This window comes from Ranitomeya variabilis, chromosome 4 (assembly GCF_051348905.1).
Source record: "Ranitomeya variabilis isolate aRanVar5 chromosome 4, aRanVar5.hap1, whole genome shotgun sequence".
In the NCBI taxonomy this organism is placed as follows: Eukaryota; Metazoa; Chordata; class Amphibia; order Anura; family Dendrobatidae; genus Ranitomeya; species Ranitomeya variabilis.
Window position 1 is genome coordinate 274,156,864 of NC_135235.1, and position 24,726 is coordinate 274,181,589.

At 39.7% G+C, this 24,726-nt stretch overlaps 1 protein-coding gene across 3 annotated transcripts in view; it reads left to right on the forward strand.

The window, feature by feature from the left end:
- Positions 1–24,726, forward strand: part of DRD2 (dopamine receptor D2) — a 391,195-nt gene that overhangs the window by 266,031 nt on the left and 100,438 nt on the right. For all 3 annotated transcript variants that reach the window (XM_077249976.1, XM_077249973.1, XM_077249975.1), the window contains one exon: positions 15,839–16,136. In XM_077249976.1, coding sequence (XP_077106091.1) covers positions 15,870–16,136 — 267 coding nt within the window. In that variant the 5' untranslated portion in view covers positions 15,839–15,869. The remainder of the gene's footprint in view (positions 1–15,838; positions 16,137–24,726) is intronic.

The following is a 24,726-nucleotide window of genomic DNA, read 5'->3' on the forward strand; positions in this document are numbered from 1 at the left end:
ACAAGCAATGAGAGTATGGAATATATTCTGTATAAGCAGTCAGATTATGGATTCTTTACTGTAAGAGCAGTGAGACTATGGATTATATTCTGTATAAGCAGTCAGATTATGAATTATTTACTGTAAGAGCAGTGAGGTGATGGATTATATTCTGTATAAGCAGTCAGATTATGGATTATTTACTGTAAGAGCAGTGAGACTATGGATTCTTTTCTGCACAAGCAGTAAAACTATGGATTCTTTACTGTACAAGCAGTGAGCCTATGGATTTTTTTCTGTATTAGCAATAAGACTACAGATTCCTTAATGTACGAGCCGTGAGACTGTGGATTCTTTACGGTGCAAGCAGTGAGATTACGGATTCTTTACTGTGCAAGCAGTGAGATTACGGATTCTTTACTGTACGAGTAGTGAGATTGTGGATTCTTTACTGTACGAGCAGTGAGGCTATGGATTCCTTACTGTACGAGCAGTGAGACTATGGATTTTTTACAGTACGAGCAGTGAGATTATAGAGCTATCTGCCACATGATGTTGTAATTGTTGATTTCCTGAACAAGTTCAAGGAGGGACTGGACGCTTTGCTTGATAAATATGATATTACAGGTTATGGGTACTAGATTTTGTGATGAGACGATGATCCAGGGAACTGGTTTGATTGCCGTATGTGGAGTCGGGAAGGCATTTTTTTCTCTAATATGGGGCAATTAGCATCTTATTCATGGGGTTTCTCCTTTCCTGTGAATAAGCATATTAAGTAATCGATGGACTTTTGTCTACCTCCAATGAACTAGAAGTAGTTCTAGAACTTGAAATATTTGAAATAATATAACCATTTGCAATAAACAATATATATACAGTATATATATTGTCCATTTAAAACAGACACACTCTATTTGGGCAAAGGAATCAGCAATAAAAGGAAATTAGCAGTTGAAAATAACCCAAAGTGGAAAATAAATAGACTGATAGCTGTACAATACCCTCATGTGGGATAAGATATATTACAGCGCCAACCTTAATGTAACTCATGGGCTCCAGTTTCATATGGAGTGATGCAGTTTTGTATTGGGATCTATTATATGTCACATCACGTAGATGTTATTCCCTGGGAAATGACAGGTTTCAACATTGAAGCTGTCATATGGAAGAGCAAAATATTTCCTCTGAGCCCCAAACTGCCCTGTAGGTCTTTTTAAGTTTTATAATGTAAAATGATGCAGCGAAAAGTCAAGAGAAAAACCACATTAGTGAAAAACAATTTTATGCTGTAGCAAAAATATTTACAAATAGGGAAAAATTAATTAATTACACTGGATAAATAAATGGTACTGTCATGTTAATAGATTGAAGATTGTGGAAAAATATATATTCAAATATATTAAAATATATTGAAAAAAGAGCCACACACAATAGAATTGGCTATCTGTATAAAGGGAATAACTCAATTAAATAAATTTGGACAGTGAGACAATGCTTCTTGTCTATACCACTAGTAGATATACGCACGTTATTATTATTATTATTATTATTATTATTATTATTATTAATATTAATAAGAATAATAATAACAGCCTTCTGCTCGATCTTGAGCCATGGCGACTTGATGGATGAACAATCTGTAGGAAGATCGATCTTGTGCAAGCCTAGATAGGTCCACCAGTGCTTTTTCCACCATTTCCTTGATGGTATCAAACCATCGGGTTGCTGGTCTTCTACTTTGCCTTGTTCCTTCTATTCTTCCGACCATGATGTCCTTCTCCAGAAAAGTTATGCAATTAAAGACAATGTTGCATCCAGAGTTGGGGGTCATCTATATTATACCAATGCAAAAAAACTATGTGGGCCCTACCAAATGAATGCTGTCTAGGCAGATAAAAAAAACACCTTAACAATATGAAGAAAAGGGTTCAAAGGACATCCACATCCACATTGATCTTCACATTGCTATCGAAGGAATAAAAGAATGTACACCATCTTTAAACAGAGAGATGGTTTGGGGACACTTAGCTAATTTAAATGAATTTAAATCTCCTGGTCAAGATGAATTACATCCCAGGGCACTGAAAGAGTTATAAGAGGAAATTGCAGAACCACTAACCAGAATCTTTGAAAAATCCTGGAGAACAGGAGTCCCAGAAGATAGGAGAAGGGCAAATGTTGTCCCTATCTTCAGAAAAGGAAAGTACATGGAGCCAAAAAATTACAAGCCAGTGAATCTTACTTCTATACCAGGAAAGATGTTTGAACAAATTATGAAACAGCATGTATGTAAGTATTTGGATTAGAGTGCAGTAATTAACCAGAGCCAGCATGGTTTGCTGCACACAAGTCATGCCAGACTAATTTAATTTTCTTCTATGATACAATCAAGGACTGGGTGGATCAGGGAAATGCGGTAGATATAGTATAACTCAACTTCAGCAAAGCATTTGATAAAGTATCTCATACTATCCTTATTGAAAAAAATGACCAAGTATTGTATTGACAAGGCTATGGTTAGATGGATTCATAACTGGCTCATTGATCGTACTCAAAGAGTGGTAATAAATGATTGCACATTCAATTGGCAGAGTGTTTCAAGTGGGGCACCAAAAGGCTGTGTCTTGGTCCCAGTGTTGTTCAACATTTTTATAAATGTTCTAGATAAGGGAACTGAAGGTTAACTAATCAAATTTGCAGACGATGCAAAGCTAGGAGAAATAGCTAACACTAGAGAAGACAGGGAAAGGATTCAGAAGGATCTAGATAAGCTTGAACAATGGGCAACGACTAATAGAATGGTGTTTAACAGGGATAAATCCTAGATTCTACATCTGAGCAAGAAAAATGAAAATTACATCTACATAAAGGGAGGAATAGAACTAAGCATCAGCACGTGTGAAAAAGACTTGGGTATGCTAATAGATCACAGACTGCCCATGAGTCAGCAGTGTGATGCAGCCGCAAAAAAGACAAACACAGTTCTAGGATGTATTAAGAGAAGCATATAGTCTAGATCACATGAAGTAATTATTCCCCTCTACTCATACTTGATCACACCTCCTCTGGAATCCAATTCTGGGCACCACATTTTAAAAGACATTGAAAAACTGGAGCCAGTACAGAGAAGAGCTACCAGGATGGTGAGCGGACTGCAAAGTATGTCCTATGAAGAAAAGTTAAAGGATCTGTGAATATTTAGCTTGCAAAATAGAAGGCTAAAAGAAGACTTAATAGCTGTCTACAAATATCTGAAGGCCTGTCACAATGTAGAGGGATCACCCTTATTCTCATCTGCACATGGAAACATGAGAAGCAATGAAATGAAATTGAAAGGGAGAAAATACAGATTAGATATTAGAGAAAACTTTTTGACAGTGAGGGTGATCAATGAGTGGAACAGGCTGCCATGAGCGGTGGTGAGTTTCCCTTAAATGGAAGTCTTCAAACAGAGGTTGGATGGATGTCTGTCTGAGATGGTTTAGTGTATCATTGAGCAGGGGGTTGGTCTAAAATTTTATGGGATTCAGGTTCTGCTGAGAAAACGGGGACTATATAGGCAATATGTCGAAAGATTCAAGATGTATTTTTTTACTGAACACCTTGGCTTGACAAGGCCTTAATTATGATATTGAATTATATGCTTTTCGAGTACAGTTTGGGAGTGAGAGCTTTTTTGTGACTCACCGATCCCAGGTTGGAGTATCTATATGTGTTTTTAAACCGGATTGTTCATTCCATTACCTATATTCCAAAAATACACACAGAATTTATATTAAATTGATGGTTTTCCCTTTAGGTGGTGTACCATTGTTTCCTTTCATATACCCCTTTTCCATCATTTTGTCCATATTTTTCAGACTTGACATACTAATTCCTTTTTGCATTTTTTCATACAACTTTGTGAGTTTGTTGTTTACAAAATTACACCTATACGCAATGCATATACTTACAGTATCAATACACCTGTACTCTTATACAACATATTAAATAAAAAAAATTAAAAATTGAAAACCAATAAGAAAAATGTTGGTCCTAGGGAATCAAGTCACAATTTCCATGTTAGTTTTCCGTATATATATCTATATACATACCGTTGAAAGCAGTTTACATACACTATATAAAAAAGACACATCTGCATCTTTTTCTCAAAATCTGACATGAAGTCAGAGTAAACCTTTCCTGTTTTAGATCAAATAAGATTACCATAATTAGTAATATTTTGCCAAATGCCAGAATAATGAGAGCGAATGTTTTAAGGCATTTTTATTATTTACCGCAAAGTCAAAAGTTTACATACAGTAAGATTACGATGCCTTTAAACATTTGTGGACTGCCCATATGATGATGTCATGTGTTTGAAAGCTTCTGATTGATTTTTTTTTTCTTGCAACATCTGAGTTAATTAGAGACACAACTGTGGATGTATTTTAATGCACACCTGAAACACACTGCTTTTTTGTTTACCATTAAGGGAAAGTCTAAAGAAATCAGCCAAGATATCAGGAAGAGAATTGTGGACTTGCACAAGTCTGTCTCATCCTTGCATATAATTGTTTGTACAGATGAATGAGGTACCTTCAGGTATCTTGAAATTGTACCCAAGTACAAGCAAGATGGGAATGTCCAGCCACAATACCACTCAGGAAGGAGATGGGTTCTGTGTCCCAGAGATGAACGTGCTTTGGTCCAACATGTGCATATCAACCCAAGGACAAAAGCAAAATACCTTGTGAAGACGATGGAGGAAGCTGGTAAGATTGTGTCAATATCCACAGTGAAACGAGTACTGTATCAACATGGGCTGAAAGGCCACCCTACCAGGAAGAAGCCATTACTCCAAGAGAAAAATAAAAAGCCAGATTAATGTGTGCAAATGCACACAGGAACAAAGACCTTAATTTTTGGAGACATGTCATGTGGTCTCATGAAACTAAAATAGATCTTTTTGGGTATAATGACCATCGTTCGTTACGTTTGGAGGAAAAAGGGAGAATCTTGGAAGCCTAAGAGGAGGAAATGGGTCTTCTAAATGAACAATGACCCGAAGCATACTGCCAAAATGGTAACAAAGTGGCTTAATGATAACAAAGTCAATGTTTTGGAGCCATCACAAAACGCTGATCTCAATCCTATTTAAAATTTTTGGGCAAAGCTGAAAAGGCCGGTGCTAGCAAGGTAAACTACAAACCTGGATCAGTTACACCAGTTTTGTCAGGAGGAATGGGCTAAAATTCTGACTAACTATTGTGTGAAGCTTGTGGAAGGATGTCTCAAATGATTCACCCAAGTTATTCAGTTTAAGGGCAATGTAAGCTTTTGACTTTGCAGTAAGTAATAAAAATGCCTTAAAACATTCTCTCTCTCTCCTCTCTCTCTCTCTCTCTCTCTCTCTCTCATTATTCTGGCATTTGGCAAATATTAATAATTATGGTAATCCTAATTGACCTAAAACAGGATTTCATGTCAGATCATTAAGATATTCATATATATATATATATATATATATATATATATATATATATATATATATATATATATAAATATATATATATATATATATATATATACATATATATATTAAAATTCCTTCCCCCAATGTAAGTATTGTTCTATATGCGGTATATATCTTTCTATTTGTTTTTTACTTAATAAAGTTAATATATTTCCTTTAATTTTATCACCACTTTATTTATCAACATGTATAGGCCAAGGTAATATATGTATAGAGGTCTGTTTTGCCTGCTTCCTTCCTCCTTTTTTTCTTGGGGCAATCATCCATACGGGTGGTTTTCCAGGCTATAAATCTCCTCCTGTTGCTCTTATCCAGCATACTCTAACAAAAGGGGAACCAATATTCTCCAAAACACATAGGTTTCTGGCCTCCACGGGATACCATTGCAAGCAGCTATGATGTCACACAACACACTCGCATCTTCCCGATTCATGGCCAGCGACGTTACCGGACGGATCACCCTGGTTTTAACTTACTGCTCAGAAGACTAGCTTCTTGCTTCACCAAAGAGCTTTGGACTCTGATGGACACTGACAGCAGGAAGCCGTGTGCACCAAAGCACACACAGAGAAGTCACCGACATGCACCCGCCACCTGGATTTTACAGACTTAAACAAGGGACAAGCCCCACAAACTGTAGATTCACATTTAGTAACTCATATTTAAATTATTTTTAAACTATGAATTATTTGACATTAGAGTTAACACTGTGCCATGAACAGTCTTTAATTAGTCATTTAAGTGGACTTCCATTAATATTGAGAAGAGCTATATCTATTAACCCTTTACATGTGTATATCTACTAGTTGCCTTAACGGGAAGCATTGTTTCATTGTCGAAATGCATCTTATTGAGTTATTCCCTTTATACAGAGGATCATCACAGATAGCCAATTCTATTGTGTGTTCAATATATTTTAATATATCTTTTTTCACCCATCTTCAATCTGTTAGCACTCTGGTACCATTTATTTATCCAATAGTAGTTTCTTACTTATGGGCCATCACATAGGACCCGTGGATCTGTCAGCAGCTTCTATCACCTTGGGCACATGATTTAAAAATAATCCTTTTTAACGTACTGAACTCCACCTTCTAGTAATCTTACAAAAAAGTCAATCCTCACCTCCGTGCTCTCTTTAATACTTAACCAAGTCTGCAGGATTTTCAGACTAACTCTCAGCAGTAATACCTTGGATTGCATGCTCTTACACCATTTATTTATTTTTTCCTCTTCCTATCGAAATACTTGCTTAATTTCTTAAAAACATTTGCTGGAAATTCTTATTTGACTTGTACAGATGTTAGAAATAGACAAGGTAAGTTTTAATTTTTCTGAGTGATATATATCTGAAACTGCAGTGTATTCATATTTGTAAGTATGTACATTCTGCTTAGAATTGAGAAAACTATTTTTTTACTGTTAATCAGTGAATTTATTGCTATAGTTTCTCTATTAAATAGGATAAGTGTTTGTACCAAGTTTAAAAGCGAACTCTAGAGATGAGCAAATATTTTTTGTAAATTGAATTTGCTGGCTTCACCGAGTTTTTCAAAAAAACTTGATTCGGGGTGCATCAATGCACTGCAAATTAAATCTACTCCTAAAACTCCAATTGTCCTGAAAAGTCGTGTTAACACTTTGAGGTCTCCTAGGGCTCTATTGAGTCTCTTTCAAGCACTTTAATGGAAATTTGACAACTGATACATTCTGCCAGACCCAGAGACAACATGTATCAGACACTGGCTGTGTGAACTCAGCCAGGTATGTTTGACTCCGAAACTCAGCGACGTTTTAGAGAAACCAGGGACTGATCCACTCCGTTGATTATTCAGACAGGCAATTCCTCAGTAGCTATAGTTTGCTTTGAAAAAGGGTTCGGTTAGAACTAGAAATGCATAAATAAAAGCTCCATTAATATGCAGCCAAATTAATATGACGCTGAGCTAGAAATACTCATCTTCTACAGCAGGACGGTCATTCTCAGGTGCCTACCCTTCACCGTTTATCTATTTGGTCAACCATGTCATGTATACTGTAATCATTGCTGCTGCCTCAGCTTGATGTCGCTAACATCATCCATCACTCATGAGATATGACTGTGAGTGACCTTAGGAGCCTTGAGAACCAGGCTCCATAGGTCAATCCCAGTCACTTCTCAAGGGCGATGACATTACTGAAGTTATCGCTTGTCAGACATGACTGTGAGTAACCTATGAATTGTCGGAACTTTTGAAGTCAGTAAAAAGTTTATTAAAATATTACAAAAATATTAAAAATGCAAACGTTTAAATCACCCCTCTTTTGCCCCATTCAAAACAAAACAATAAAAAATAAAAAAATACACATATTTGGTATGACTTTGTTAAAAAATGTTTGGTCTATCAAAATATAAAGTAAATTAATCCGATTGATAAACGGGATAAGGAGAAAAAGAATTGAAAACATCAGAATTATGATTTTTTTTTGTGTTTCAACTATTTTTATTATTTTAAATATACAGATGATTAGGGAAAGAAGGGGAGGAAAGGTAGGGTGAACAAGGGGATTCAGGGCGAGGACGGAAGAGAAAATTATTAAGATTTGAGAACTCAAACATCGTATATTAATATATATATAGTTTAAATAATAATGAACATTAAGGAATAATAAGTAAAGTAGAAGATGGAATGTTAAACAAAAAATAAAGAAAAAATTATGGTTTTGGAAATGTTAGGTTCCAATGATCCCATTTTTTAGAGTATTTAATGAGGCAATCATTGTTAATTGCAAAACGTAGCTCCTGAGAGCTATGTAAATACATCTTTTCCATTATATCCAAGAAGTTAGGTACTTTTGATTTCTTCCAGAAGAACGCCAAGGAATTTTTTATTACCAGGATTACCTCTCTATTTGAAACTCAACCTCTCCAAAACTGAACTTCTTCTGCTCCCGCCTTCTACTAAACTCCCTAAATCTGACGTTTCCCTCTCCGTGGGTGGCACCATAATAACACCCCGGCAGCAGGCACGCTGTCTGGGTGCTATGTTTGACTCTGATCTCTCCTTCACCTCCCACATACAATCTCTTGCCCGCTTGTGCCGCTTACACCTAAAGAACATCTCTAGAATCCGCCCTTTTCTCACCATGGAGACAACAAAAACTCTCACTGTTGCCCTAATCCACTCCCGTCTGGACTACTGTAACGCTCTATTAATTGGCCTCCCCCTCACGCGACTTTCCCCTCTCCAGTCTATCCTTAATGCGGCAGCCAGGGTTGTCCATCTGGCTAATCGTTACTTGGACGTGTCCGCTCTTCACCAGTCGTTACACTGGCTGCCCATTCATTACAGGATACAATTCAAAGTACTTGTTCTCACCCACAAAGCTCTCCACAGTGCGGCACCCCCTTACATCTCCTCCCTCATTTCTGTCTATCGGCCTAGCCGACCACTGCACTCTGCAAACGACTTTCAACTAACCTCTGCACTAATCCGTACCTCTCACTCCCGACTCCAAGACCTCCCGTGCTGCGCCAATCCTCTGGAATGCTCTACCCCAAGATATTAGGACCATCCACAGCTTGCATAGTTTTAGGTGCTCGCTCAAAACTCATTTGTTCAGAGCGGCCTATCACGTTCCCTAATCAAACTCATTTTATGTTTGTGTGTGTGTAGCCCATTCACACACACACTATCTCCACCTACCCCCCACCACTCCCTGAAGCTGGCTGGACCATCATTGTAAATACATCATTGTAAATACACACCTGTACTTTGTATCTCACCACCTCATTGTAGATTGTAAGCTCTCACGAGCAGGGTCGTCTTATTTCGTCTTATTTTGTCTTATTTTGCTTTAATACTGTATTGTTAACCTTGTTACCCATGACTGTTGTGTTTGAAACTGTTAAACTGTAAAGCGCTGAGGAATATGTTGGCGCTATATAAATAAAGATTATTATTATTATTATTATTATTATTATTATTATTATTAAAAGGTGGATAAGAAATTCTTCTAGGCTGATCACAAGCAATGCCATCTGAGGTGTAATCGAAAGATTACCTGTAAAAAGTATACTTATAGTAAAGGAAGCCTGTTTCCAGAGTTGTTTAATTTTTGGGCAACTCCAGAAAATGTGAAAAAGGTTTCCTGGATTTCCACATTCTCTCAGAATTATGATTTTTTTAACATTCACAATATTGCAATACAATGCAATAATTGGTGATTTAAACATTGTATCCACCACGAAATGGTATCAATGAAAACTTCAGCTCAGGGTGCAAAAAATAAGCCTTCATCCAGGCTCAGATCCCAAAAACTGGAAATGATTCAGGTCTCGGAAAACAGCGACATAAGCAATTTTTTATTTTTTTTACAAATGTCAGATTTTTTTTACCACTTAAATAAAAAGAACCTACATATATTTGGTATCTGCGTACTCACCTTGGGAATGATAGTACCAGGTCAGTTTTGGCATTTAGTAAACATGGAAAATAAAAAAAAACAATTGTGGAATTGAACTTTTTTTGTAATTTCACCTCATTTGGAGTTTTACTTTCCTGTTATCCAGTACGTTATATGGTCAAATAAATGGTCTCACTCAAAAGTACAACTTGTCCCACAAAAAACAAAACCTCATATGGCATTGCGGACAGAAAAATAAAAAAGTAATGGCTCTTGGAAGAAAGGGAGCAGAAAAAAAAAATGCAAAAATGGAAAATGGCCCAGGGGTGAAGGGATTAACCCCTTCGTGCCATGTGCCGTACTAGTACGGCGCTGCCGGCACTGCATTAGTGCCAGCCGCAGTACTAGTACGGCGCCCCGATCACCGCGGTCTCACGCTGAGCGCCGCGGTGATCGGGTGCGGGTGTCAGCTGTATATGACAGCTGACACCCCGCAGCAATGCCCACGATCGGCGCTGTCGCGGATCGCGGGCATTTAACCCCTCTGATGCCGCTGTCAATAGTGACAGCGGCATAGAGGGGGATCGCGCAGGGACGGGGGCTCCCTGCGCTCTCCCACCGGAGCAGCGCGATGAGATCACGCTGCTCCGGTGACCTGGAAGGAGTCCCCGGATCCAAGATGGCCGCGGGACTCCTTCCGGGTCATAAGATGATCCTGCTTGCCGGCGTCTGCTGAGAATTCCTCATAGCAGGCGCCGGCAAGCCTCTGCAATGTGCCTGTCAGATCGGTGATCTGATAGAGTGCTGTGCACACTATCAGATCACCGATCTGTGATGTCCCCCCCTGGGACAAAGTAAAAAAGTAAAAAAAAAAATTTTCCACATGTGTAAAAAAAAAATAAAAAAATTCCTAAATAAAGAAAAAAAAAATAAATATATTCCCATAAATACATTTCTTTATCTAAATAAAAAAAACACCACACAATAAAAGTACACATATTTAGTATCGCCGCGTCCGTAACGACCCCACCTATAAAACTATATCACTAGTTAACCCCTTCAGTGAACACCGTAAAAAAAATAAAAAAAAAACGAGGCAAAAAACAACGCTTTATTCTCATACCGCCAAACAAAAAGTGGAATAACACGCGATCAAAAAGACGGATATAAATAACCATGGTACCGCTGAAAACGTCATCTTGTCCCGCAAAAAAAAAGCCGCCATACAGCATCATCAGCAGAAAAATAAAAAAGTTATAGCTCTCAGAATAAAGCGATGCAAAAACAATTATTTTTTTATATAAAATAGTTTTTATTGTGTAAAAGCGCCAAAACATAAAAAAATTACATAAATGAGGTATCGCTGTAATCGTACTGACCCGAAGAATAAAACTGCTTTATCCTTTTTACCAAACGCGGAACGGTATAAACGCCCCCCCTAAAAGAATTTCAGGAATTGATGGTTTTTGTTCATTCCGCCTCCCAAAAATCGGAATAAAAAGCGATCAAAAAATGTCATGTACCTGAAAATGGTACCAGTAAAAACGTCAACTCGTCCTGCAAAAAACAAGATCTCACATGACTCTGTGGACCAAAATATGGAAAAATTATAGCTCTCAAAATGTGGTGATGCAAAAACTATTTTTTGCAATAAAAAGCGTCTTTTAGTGTGTGATGGCTGCCAACCATAAAAATCCGCCCAAAAAACGCTATATAAGTAAATCAAATCCCCCTTCATCACCCCCTTAGTTAGGAAAAATAATAAAATTTTAAAAAATATATTTATTTCCATTTTCCCGTTAGGCTACTTTCACACTAGCGTCGGTACGGGGCCGTCGCGCTGCGTCGGCCCGACGTACCGACGCATGCTGTGCAAGCGCCGCACAATGGGGGCAGCGGATGCTGTTTTTCCACGCATCCGCTGCCCCATTGTGAGGTGCGGGGAGGTGGGGGCGGAGTTCCAGCCGCGCATGCGCGGTCGGAAATGGTGGACCGTCGGCACAAAAAAAGTTACATGTAACGTTTTTTGCTGCCGGCGGTCCGCCACAACACAACGCAACCGTCGCACGACGCTTGCGACGTGTGTCAATACGTCACTAATGTTAGTCTATGGGGAAAAAAACGCATCCTGCAGATGACTTTGCAGGATGCGTTTTTTCGCCAAAACGATGCATTGCGACGTATGCAAAAAAATGCTAGTGTGAAAGTAGTGCTAGGGTTAGGACTAAGGTTAGGGTTGGGGTTAGGGTTTCAGTTAGAATTGGGGAGTTTTCACTGTTTAGGCACATCAGGGGCTCTCCAAACGCGACATGGCGTCCGATCTCAACGCGTTTGCGTTAAAAACGCATGCGTTTTTATAGAAAAAAACCAGAAGACACACTGAAAAGTCACCCACCACCATCAAGGTGATAAAGGGATCCAAACCCTAACCCTACCCCTAAACTCATCCCTAACCGTTTAATGAACATTTTCTGACAGTCATAGTGCCACGTATTTCAGTGCCACGTATTTTAGTGCCACGTATTTCAGTGCCACGTATTTCATTGCCACGTATTTCAGTGCCACGTATTTCAGTGCCACGTCTTTCAGTGCCACGTCTTTCAGTGCCATGTCTTTCAGTGCCACGATATTTCAGTGCCACGTATTTAAGTGCCACGATATTTCAGTGAAATACGTGGCACTGAAATATCGTGGCATTTACGTTAAATACGTGGCACTTATATACGTGGCACTTATATACGTGGCACTTATATACGTGGCACTTATATACGTGGCCACTGAAATATCGTGGCACTTATATACGTATATACGTATATAAACGTATTTCAGTGCCACGTATTTCAGTGCCACGTATTTCAGTGCCACGTATTTCAGGTTAGGGTTAGGGGTAGGGTTAGGGTTTTTTGGTTTTTTCTTGTTTTCTTGTGTTTTTCTATAAAAACGCATGCGTTTTACCGCGTTTACATGCGTTTTTTCACACATGCGTTTTTTTAAAAAACGCATGCAGATAAAAACGCAAGTGTGAAACCAGCCTTACCCTTGGGAAAATAAAAACATGGGGGCTAAAATATAATTTTCGTGGAAAAAAATATATTTTTTATTTTCACGGCTCTGCGTGATAAACTGTAGTGAAACACTTGTTGGTTCAAAGTTCTCACAACACATCTAGATAAGTTCCGTGGGGGGTCTAGTTTCCAATATGGGGTCACTTGTGGGGGGTTTCTACTGTTTAGGTACATCAGGGGCTCTGCAAATGCAACATGACAATGCAAATGCAACATGCAAATTTTGTTGCAAAAATGAGAAATCGCTGGTCAACTTTTAACCCTTATAACTCCCTAACAAAAAAAATTATGTTTCCAAAATTGTGCTGATGTAAAGCAGACATGTGGGAAATGTTGTTTATTAACTATATTATGTGATATGACTCTCTAATTTAAGGGCATAAAAACGAAAAATTTGAAAATTGCTAAATTTTCATAATTTTCGACAAATTTCTGTTTTTTTCACAAATAAAGGCAAGTCATATCGAAGAAGTTTTACCACTATCATAAAGTACAATATGTCACGAGAAAACAGTCTCAGAATCACCAGGATCCGTTGAAGCGTTTCAGAGTTATGACCTCATAAAGTGACAGTGGTCAGAATTGTAAAAATTGGCCGTGTCACTTAGGTGAAAACAGGCTTTGGGGTGAAGGGGTTAAATGTCAAATAGTGCATACATGTTAATGAAACCTAATTGCAAAAGTTATTTTTAGCCCAAAATTAATGAATTTAAGGATAAAAAATAATGTAGCTGAAGGTGTCTATATCCTTAAAATTAAAGATAAGTGTTTTGAAATTCGAGGTTGCAAGCTTGAATTAATTTTTCCAAAAAATTGGATTCACAGTGAATCGGCTCATAGTAAATCTCAAGTACTGCAAAACCTCCCATTGCCTTTACCGTATCCAACCTACGCATACAAAATGTCAGCCTTAATGAATCGATACCTATAAGTACAGTTTCTAGAGTTCAGGGAAATGTTATCCTGGTTGGGTCGATTAGAAAACAAAACATTAGCTTTACTCGGAACGTCTTAATACATTGTGATTCATTGAGTTAATCAGATTTGCACTCTGTAGAATGCAATTTTTCTTTTTCCTTCATATTTCATGCAGTATTTTAATAAATTGTAATTATAATTTTTACATAAATTTTAGACTTGCTTTAGTTGGCAATGCTTTCTAAACTCTGTGCTATTTCTTTGGCTCTTTCATTGAAATATAATCCAATTTATTTGACTTGAAGCATCATATGATATTTTGTACAGCAGACCTCCTACTGTCATTCAGCTCTTATCCACAATACAGAACACACTTCAAAGCTTTCATAGAACAATGAGCTTCCTTACTGAATACGAAGGGTAAGACCTGCGCAAAAATCAAATCCTCATCAATCTGAATTCTGCACTAAACCTTCACACCTTAGGGGTTCTGAGCCACAGACTGAATGGAAATCATTAAAATAAATCATATCATTGCATTTAATACATAATATCTGTATAAATATAAAGACAGACTTTTTCTTCTGCAAAGTATTGTAATGACTTAGCCTTTTTTAAGGGATATTTCTATTTTAGCAAGTGATCACTTATGCAAAAACTTGATTTATCGCTGGGGAGATTCCTCCAGGATCTCCAACTGATCCTGAGAACAGTGCACCAATTGAATAGACTAACGGTAGCGCTAGCAATTGTCTATGGGATGATGGAGAGAGCCAAGTACTATGGTATCAGTGGAAATCCCATAGATGGTTCCCTTAATTATCGGAGTATGATCTCCTAGCCTTTGGATAGATAATTACTTATCACAAGGAAAATAATCTATAATGTACAAAGTTCTAGAGGAAAGAATACATGTATATAGAACTTTCTCTGGATTCTAGAACTTTCCCTCTTGATGAGTTATCTAGTCTAAGGCTAGGGAATAATACTCTAATAAATTAACTATGGTTTATTGCATCTTTGGAAAGCTGAGTTCAAATTCCCTAGCAACATGCAGGCCGGATTACTGTTCTCAGTCAAGAAATCACTTAAATAGGACCTGCCTGACAAAGAGAAGTAGATTAAAAGATCCTCAAAAGCTAGGCATCATGCCGCTAACCAAAGAAATTCTAAAACAAGTGAGAAACAAAGTAATTGAGATATATCTGTCTGGAAAATGTTATAAAGCCATTTCTGAAGACTGGAGAAGCAGAGCTAGATCAGTAATGACTTATGAACCAGAGCAGGATCACTGATGACTGGTGAGGCAGAGTAGGATCAGTGATGACAGGTGAAGCAGAGCTGGATTAGTGATGACTGGTGAAGCAGAGCTGTATTAGTGATGACTGGTGAAGCAAAGCTGGATTAGTGATGACTGGTGAAGCAGAGTTGGTTTACTGATTGCTGGTGAAGCAGAGCTGGATTAGTGATGACTGGTGAAGCAGAGTTGGATTGCTAAGTACTGGTGAAGCAGAGCTGGATTAGTGATGACTGGTGAAGCAGAGTTGGTTTACTGATTACTGGTGAAGCAGAGCTGGATTACTGATTACTGGTGAAGCAGAGCTAGATTACTGATTACTGGTGAAGCAGAGCTGGATTAGTGATGACTGGTGAAGCAGATCTGGATTAGTGATGACTAGTGAAGCAGAGCTGGATTAGTGATGACTGGTGAAGCAGAGCTGGATTAGTGATGAGTTGACTAGTGACACAGAGCATTAGAGATTCTGCTGGTGGTGAGCATAGGGGAGGCAATGTTGGCAGATCATAATCCTGTTATTTAATTTTTATTATAAATACAGTACTAGTGTTAAAATCTATTAATCATTGTGTAAAAGAGTTTAATATGTATAGAATGTTTTATTAATATCTGGAATACTATGAGGAAAATGTGAAAAATATCATATATCTTAACCTCTCGTCTTCTGTTTTGCAGGGCTAATTTGAAGAGGGATCTTCTCACCTTCATGGATCTAAGGAATCTGTCCATGTACAATGATGAATACAATAATGGCACTAATGTCACAGACATTGATCAGAAGACGCACTACAACTACTATGCCATGCTGCTCACGCTCCTCATATTCGTCATTGTCTTTGGCAATGTCTTGGTTTGCATGGCAGTATCGAGGGAAAAGGCTCTACAAACCACCACCAATTACCTAATTGTCAGCCTGGCGGTAGCGGATCTGCTGGTGGCAACATTGGTGATGCCCTGGGTGGTTTACCTGGAGGTAAGTTTATTTTATGGGTGTTGAAATCTTACACAAGTCCTTTATTTGTGGAGTTTGTCTCATCTACAATAGCAAACTCCAGCTTTGATCCTGGAAACAATACAGCAGCTAGGAAATATAGCGAAAGAAATGTAGTTAGGATTGTGTCATTGAATCACATTTTTTTAGGCTGGTTTCACATTTGCGGATGGAGGTGCTGCGGAGGGCTGCATACGTCCTCAGTGAAGCTCCGCCCACCGCCGCACCTCCTCCGGTCAACTCCACCCACGTCAGCATGCGGTGTGCGTACCCTATCTTTACCATTAGGTACGCAGGCCATGCCGATGTATGCGGATGCCTCCAAATGCGTCGTTTTGACGGTGCGGCAACCGCACCAAAATGCAACTCATTGCGTTCGGTGTAGGTTGCCGCACAGTCAAAACAACACATGCGGAGGTATCCGCATACATCAGCATGGCCTGCGTACCTAATGGTAAAGATAGGGTACGCACGCCACATGCCGACGTCGGCGGAGCTGACCGGAGGAGGTGCGGCGGTGGGCGGAGCTTCATGGAGGACGTACGCAGCCCTCCGCAGCACCTCCATCTGCAAATATGAAACCAGCCTTACTTGCCTTTCCTTATAAATTAACTATGTTATATAATTATGTTACAACTATCTGGACAATAATGTTTAAATTCGTCAAGGAAAATATTGCATGATGTTAGATAATTATTCATAAAAAAAATACATAAAAAACAAAACCTATTCACAAATACTAGAGTAGAGAAAAAAAAGCTTCCCAGACCCTCATTGGTATTCCGCCACTGCCAGACCAGAGCCCTTCGAACCGCCTCCTACCTGCCGGAATCCCTGGATCTTCTTCTAAATAGTGGGAACAGAGGGATGTCATCGTTGGGCATGACGTAGTGAGGACCTGCTAATAAGAAGTGCTGGGGATGCCATCAGGTCAAAGGAGGCTTGAAATACATTGTAGAAGATTTTCTTACTAATGAAACAGCTAAATAGGTAAATGTCTTAGCACATAGGGTGCTGGAATATAAAAATGTCCTCGAGAGGTCTACATTGCGAAAACACGAAATAGAAGAATGCTAAACATTTTTCATGCAGGATGGGAATGACACCAGTGAGTACGCTTTATAGTTATTACTACTATAAAGAAACCTTATTTTGAAGGCGAGAGAAGAAACTGAAAACTCAATGTCCAATTTATGGGCTGGATACAGTCCTAGGAGAGCTGAGTGTTACATGCTCTTATAGAGCAATGTAGAACTTGCCACAAATTGAATTTTCTGGAAAAATTCAGCGGAACTCACCAATTAAATTTTTCAAAAGTTTTGCTCAACTCAAGTCATCAATAGGGTTGAGCGACTTTTACTTTTTTAGGATCGAGTCGGGTTTCGTGAAACCCGACTTTCTCAAAAATCGGATCGTGTGAAATCGGCCTATTATTGTGAAAAGTCGGGGGGCCGACCGAAACACAAAACCCAATGCAAGTCAATGGGGATATATATTTTTTTTCTCTCTCTCTCTCTCTCTCTCTCTCCTCGGACAGTGTAAATTGCTATATTTCTCAGACTGTGTAAATCGCTACATCCAAAACGGTAAGATGGCGTTTATACCCCCACCCCCTGTGACGCTGCAGAAAGCAAGACGAGACCTATGTCATCACGCTGCCCACACTCGTTCATTGGCTGAAAAAATGGCGGTTAAAGCGTCATACGAAACGTGACTTTGGCGTGAAGATCGCCGACCGCATGGCCGATCCCACACTGGGATCGGCTCGGGTTTCACGAAACCCGACTTTGCCGAAAGTCGGCGACTTATGAAATTGACCGATCCTTTTTTTTGCTCAACCCTAGTCATCAAGGCTGATGAATCTTAAATTTATACTAAATTCCAAATGCAAATTGTCTCATCAGTGAGGAAGAGGACTTGAACTCTAAAGTGCCACCTGTTGGAAGCAGCGATCCTACAAGTCATTATTGACCCTTTAACAAGATAGAGTTCTAGTCCTCTTCCTCTCTGAAGAGGCAATTTGCATATTAAATTACCCAGAGGAGCATTGCACGGGGAGTAAGTCTCCTCACCTTGGCATGCCAGAGCTGGTATGTCACTCTCCACAAGGAGAAATGTTACCCCTTAGTAAATTCCAGACACTAATAAGAGAACCCTGCGCTAGTAATGTTCAGAAGAGAAGAAACAATGGGAGAAAATGCAAAGCTGAAAAAAGGTGTATGCATACCCTGTCAACTGTGTGCTCGCTAAAAAAGATCCACTCAGAATCCACTAATATGCGCTCCCCAGGAACGATATTGGAAAAAACACATAAGGACGGCAACAAATGTGCTAAAAAATGACAAGTCTTTATATGTAAAATGAACCACCCGATACACTTGGGCCAAATGATAGGGATGTCCGAGATAAAACTCAGTATGAAAAAGAATGCAACTGCCATAGAGTAAAGGACAATAGAAATCACAGCAAAGAAAATAGTGAGAATGTATATACAATGTACAATATGTTGTAAGCCCGGGAGTAGATCTCAAATCAGGCTGCAAGTGGTTAATTATAAAATCATGAAGTGAGTGGACAGAAAGAAATTGGAAGTCAGCCTGATATAATCCACCCTTACAATGCCGCGTGTGTACCAAATCCTGGGTGAAAATATCCATGTATAAAGAACACAAATGAGATACAATAACTGTTGGTAATTATCCCACTCACCGCTATACAGCCCAGCAGAGTTCTGGGTATTCAGTCACTTGGAATTAATAATGTAAGATAACCCACATTTGGCAGGTGTAGGAAAGGTCTTTGGGAGAAAAACGTGGTCCGCTACGCAACTGGTGGGGACTGCCTGATCGCTCCACATTTTTTCTCAAAGACCTTTCATGCACCTGCCGAATGCGGGTCATCTTACATCATTAATTCCAAGTTATGTATTTATAGTGTATTTATTATTGTTTTTCACTCTAGAGCAGTTGAATTCTTTCTCATACCGAGTTTTATATCCCTATCATTTGGCCCGAGTGAATGTTAGGTGTCAAGCTCCCACCGCTGCACAGGGGGAATCTCAAACCATCTCTGCTGCGGTCTCTCATTCTTCTCCAGCCGCAGTGGAGCCTGCTCAGCAGAGATGTCGGTCCCAGCATCTGGCTAAAGCTGATACTGTGTGACTGGTTACTGCTGTTCTTCCAGGCTCAGCCATTGTAACCAGTACTGATCAGCGGCAAGCAGGCATCCCTAGGACTAAGTCCTGCTTTTCTTCTTCTGAGCATGCCCAAAGGACGACCTCTCATTGGAGGTTGGGGGTCACATGCTCAGGTCCTGTAGCAGCTCCTATTGGACCACTAGGAAGGTCCTGGAGAGCTTCCGCTATTAAAGGTTCACATGGCCGCACGACCATGCGCTAGCATAAACTTATTATCGTGTGTGTGTGGATGTATGCCTGTCGATGGATGAAAGCTACGAATCATTCCCATCCCTAGTGTTGTTGACTGTTCGCGAATGGTGGAAGCTACCTAGCGCCTGACAGTGCTATCCCGCACAGCTAGCACACGATACAGTGTCTGATAGCAGTGACCGCCAGTGCGGCGCCGTGCGCTAATTGAACGCTTTCCTGGCCCAAGTCTGGGTGGTTAGTGGCGTCCGCTAGAGCGGCACTGCACGCACTCTTGTGCAGTAAATTATTAGTTCTATTTATCTCTGACACCCCAGTAGCAGTGTCGAGCGCAAGAGGTCTATAGGAACTCTTTCCCTGAGTCTTGGGAGTTCTGTGACTCTTTGCTTGCGCCCTTTGTGCGGTACTGCGGCCCTGTGATGCAACAGGGTTCGCTTCCTTCATACCAGGTGAAGCTAATCCATGTGTGTATTCACATTATACCGCCATATAGTCCGTCATTACTCAGCAGCAGGTCTCATCTCTGCACGGTGGACCCCGGACTGCGAACGCACCTTATACCATCCTTATAATTATTTGGTGCGTTCTGCTAGCCCAAACAGTGAGTCAGGTGGTTCATTTTATATATAAAAACTTGTCATTTTTTAGCACATTTGTTGCTGTACTTATGTGTTTTTTTCCAATATCGTTCCTGGGGAGTGCATATTGGCCAAAAGGTATATACCTATCTACGGTTTCTGAGTCTATCTTATAATAAATTATATTACATTTCATTGATCTGTAAATTTGCATCTTATAGTGATTTTAAAAATTTTTTTTTATCATAACAGCATTTTTTGCTAATTTACGTGGTAAACTTATTTAGACAATGGGACATTTGGACATTGCTTTTCTAAGTTTCTCAGTGAAAAACCATTATTTACAGCAGTACCTATTATAGCAAATGCACTCTGGCAATGAAGTGATCCACATTCATCAAGACACAAAGCCTGAAGTGTTTAAATATTTAAAATATATACTGAAAAACAGTAATATATAGGGTTGAGCGAAACGGGTCGGCCATTTTCAGAAGTCGACGACTTTTGGCAAAGTCGGGTTTCATGAAACCCGACCCGACCCCTGTGTGGGGTCGGCCATGAGGTCGGCGATCTTCTGAATCTGGTATCGGAATTCCGATACTGAGTTCCGATATGTTTGCGATATCGGAAATCAGTATCGGAATCCACATTTAAGTGTAAAATAAAGAATTAAAATAAAAAATATTGATATACTCACCTCTCCGACGCAGCCTGCACCTTACCGAGGGAACCGGCAGCCTTCTTTGCTTAAAATGCACGCGTGAATGGCCTTAGATGACGTCACGTCTTGTGATTGGTCGCGGCCGCCCATGTGACCGCCACGCGACCAATCACAAGCCGTGACGTAATTCTCAGGTCCTAAATTCCTAATTCTAGGAATTTAGGACCTGAGAATTACGTCACGGCTTGTGATTGGTCGCGTGGCGGTCACATGGGCGGCCGCGACCAATCACAAGCCGTGACATCATCTAAGGCCATTCACGCGCTCATTCTTAAGAAGGAAGGCTGCCGGAAAGAAGCAGGGCGCATCCGAGGGTGAGTATATACCTAATAGGAATATACTCACCCTCGGCTTCTTTCCGGCAGCCTTCCTTCCTAAGAATGAGCGCGTTCAGGGCCTTAGATGATGTCACGGCTTGTGATTGGTCACGGCCGCCCATGTGACCGCCACGCGACCAATCACAAGCCGTGACGTAATTCTCAGGTCCTAAATTCCTAGAATTAGGAATTTAGGACCTGAGAATTACGTCACGGCTTGTGATTGGTCGCGTGGCGGTCACATGGGCCGCCGCGACCAATCAGAAGCCGTGACGTCATCTAAGGCCATTCACGCGCGCATTTTAAGCAAAGAAGGCTGCCGGTTCTCTCGGTAAGGTGCAGGCTGCATCGGAGAGGTGAGTATATCAATATTTTTTATTTTAATTCTTTATTTTACACATTGATATGGATCCCAGGGCCTGAAGGAGAGTTTCCTCTCCTTCAGACCCTGGGAACCATAGTATCCCTTTGCACTGCATTGGGTTTTGTGTTTCGGCCGACCCCGACCCCGACTTTTTTATAGGATCGGCCGATTTCACTCGACCCGACTTTTGAGAAAGTCGGGTTTCGTGAAACCCGACCCGATCCTGTAAAAATAAAAGTCGCTCAACCCTATATATGTATCAGGTTATCAAAACTGAAAGAGACAAAAATAGACGGCACTGTCTGAAATGCTGAGATTATCGGAATTATTATAACCAGTGTTTTTCAATAGTCTTATTATTACCAGCCGTACTGCAAGATCACGGGTGCTCTTCAGGAAAAAACATAGTAATCCACTTGTATTCGTGAAGAAAGAAAGAAGGCACTCACTGATCTGAAATTCCCAACTTTTATTACATCTTCATTAAAAATTCATGGCCGGGAGAGTGAGGAACGGAGCTGTTTTGTGAGCAGAAACAGACAACGGCCGTTTCGTGCTGTGCTTGCTCTTCTACGGGTCAGTATGTGCAAGGATGTAATGAAGGAAGAAATACACCGGCAAAGGTGTTCTACTCCCTCCCCACTCTCCTCCCACTTATCAAAAAAATACAACACATTAAAACCAAGTGAATCACACAATTAAAAACATCATCTTTACATCATACTTGAGCATAAATGTTAGTACTTAAGTGGAAAAAACATTCATCATGTTATTATGCATAATATTGTCCCTTAATACAACTTGCGCTCCAAAAATCTCCGCTATATCAATAACGGTCTTTTTGTCCCTTGTTACCATACAGGAATATAACATGCTTCTATATGATAGCTGACTTGATCCCTTATTGCAAAAATACCGACATGTCCACTCTGTCGTTGATTCCTATCGGATCCATTGCACTAGTGCGCATAATCCATTTAGCTTCACGTCTAAGCAACAAATTATTTAAATTCCCTCCTTGTGCGGGTAAGCTAACCTTCTCAATCCCTGCCAATGTTAATACATTAGGGTTCCCTTTGTGTTTATCTTTGATGTGAGAGATCAACCTAGGGACCCCTTTCCCTGAAGAAATCGATTTGTAATGTTCCCGAAACCTTACGTATAATGGGCGTATCGTTTTCCCTATATAGAAATACTTACATGGACAGAAAACTACATATACCACATGATCCGTTTGGCAGGTTATAAAGTCCGAGACTAAATGATCTATCGCTCCCATGTGTAAGACTCGTTCTGTGACATGGTACCTACAAAAAGGGCAATGGGCTGGCCAGATTTATAGTTCCCCCTATGAACACTCACATTCAGCCAGTTCTTATCTTGTTTTACAATGTGTTTTTTACTAATTTATCTCTCAATCTGATACTACCTTTATTTGAAATCAAAGGACCTCTTGCTATGATATCTGTGATATCCTTGTCTCTTTCTAAGATATGCCAATTTCTCTTATTGCTGAAAGTATATGTTGGTCCATAACACTGTACCGAAAACAAAATGTAAATGTCTTCTCTTTTTTCTTTCCCATCATTCTCCTGCTTAATTCACCTCCTTTAACCTTCTCAAGTGCTGTTTCTAATAATCCCTCAGGGTATCGCCTTTGTCTAAATCTTTCTTTCATATCTTCTGATTGTTTTATGAAGCCCTCTTCCGTATTGTTTACTCTCCTAACTCTTAAAAACTGACTATAAGGTAAAGACTGTTTGGTATACATAGGGTGAAAGCTGTTGTAATGTAACATCACATTAGTTGCTACCGATTTCCGGTATAAGAAAGTACATATGGAACCCTCTTTCACTTCCACCAATACGTCAAGAAATTCTAGGCGTTGTCCACCATACACTGATGTAAATTGCATATTCATCGTATTACTCTGATTAAGGTATAGTACGAACTCATTAAAGATGTCTACTGTGCCATCCCATACTATCAGTATGTCATCGACATATCTCTGATATAGCTTGATATGTTTCAAAAAGCTACTATCCGCAGAATATATGAACCTCTCTTCCATGAGCCCTAAAAATAGGTTTGCGAAAGTACAAGCTGCCGGAGTTCCCATCGCAGTACCTGTTCCTGTTCCTGTATGTACCATGCGTCTAAAAACATGAACGCATTATGGGTTAGAATGAAGTTCAATCCTTCACATACAAAATCGATAAAGTTCTGACTTCTATCGGTGGTGTTTAATATTTGCTTGATGGCCTCCACTCCCATTCCCTGGGGGATTCTCGTATATAAACTCTCAACATCTATTGATGCTAAAGAATAAGTCGGTTGCCATTCAAAACTCTGTATACTTTCAGAAAGGCATTAGTATCTTTCAAATATGAAGGTATATCTTTTAATAATGGACATAAGAGCCAATCAATGAACTGGGACAGGGGCTCTGTGAGCGACCCTATCCCAGACACGATAGGCCGTCCAGGTGGAAAATCAATAGACTTGTGTATTTTCGGGACGTGGTACCAGTGGGGTCTGGATGGGACCTCCGGCAGTAACCTCTCTGCTTTCTTTTGCGATATTACACCCAGATGAACATAATTCCTCAAATAAGTCCTCAACTCATTTTTATGTTTATGGCCAGGATCTTTCTGTAATGGTTTGTAGACACTAACATCTGACAGCTGTCTTAACACTTCTGATATATAAAGGGGTCTTGGAAGTAATACGATTTGACCCCCTTTGTCATCGGGTCTGACTATAGTATCTTCCCATGCACTTATTTCTAGCATAGCTTTCTTTTCTAAAGCAGTGAGATTGGACGGAGCTTTTTGATAAACTAGAGCTTCCACATCCCTAATTACCTGCGCTTCAAAAAGGTCAATCAAATTACCCGGTGATACAGGTGGCATGTAATTTGAAGGTACTCCCCCCATAAATGGGGTCTCACGTTCCATTTTTTTATTGTTTTTATTTTTATCTGAAATATCTGTTAGCTCAATTAATAAATCAGCATTTTTTTTATATCGGCTAACGCATCTGTACCAGTCAAAAAAACAAATGGTTCGGCAGCTTGTACTTTCGCAAACCTATTTTTAGGGCTCTTTGAAGAGAGGTTCATATATTCTGCGGATAATAGCTTTTTCAAACATATCAAGCTATATCAGAGATATGTTGATGACATACTGATAGTATGGGAAGGCACAG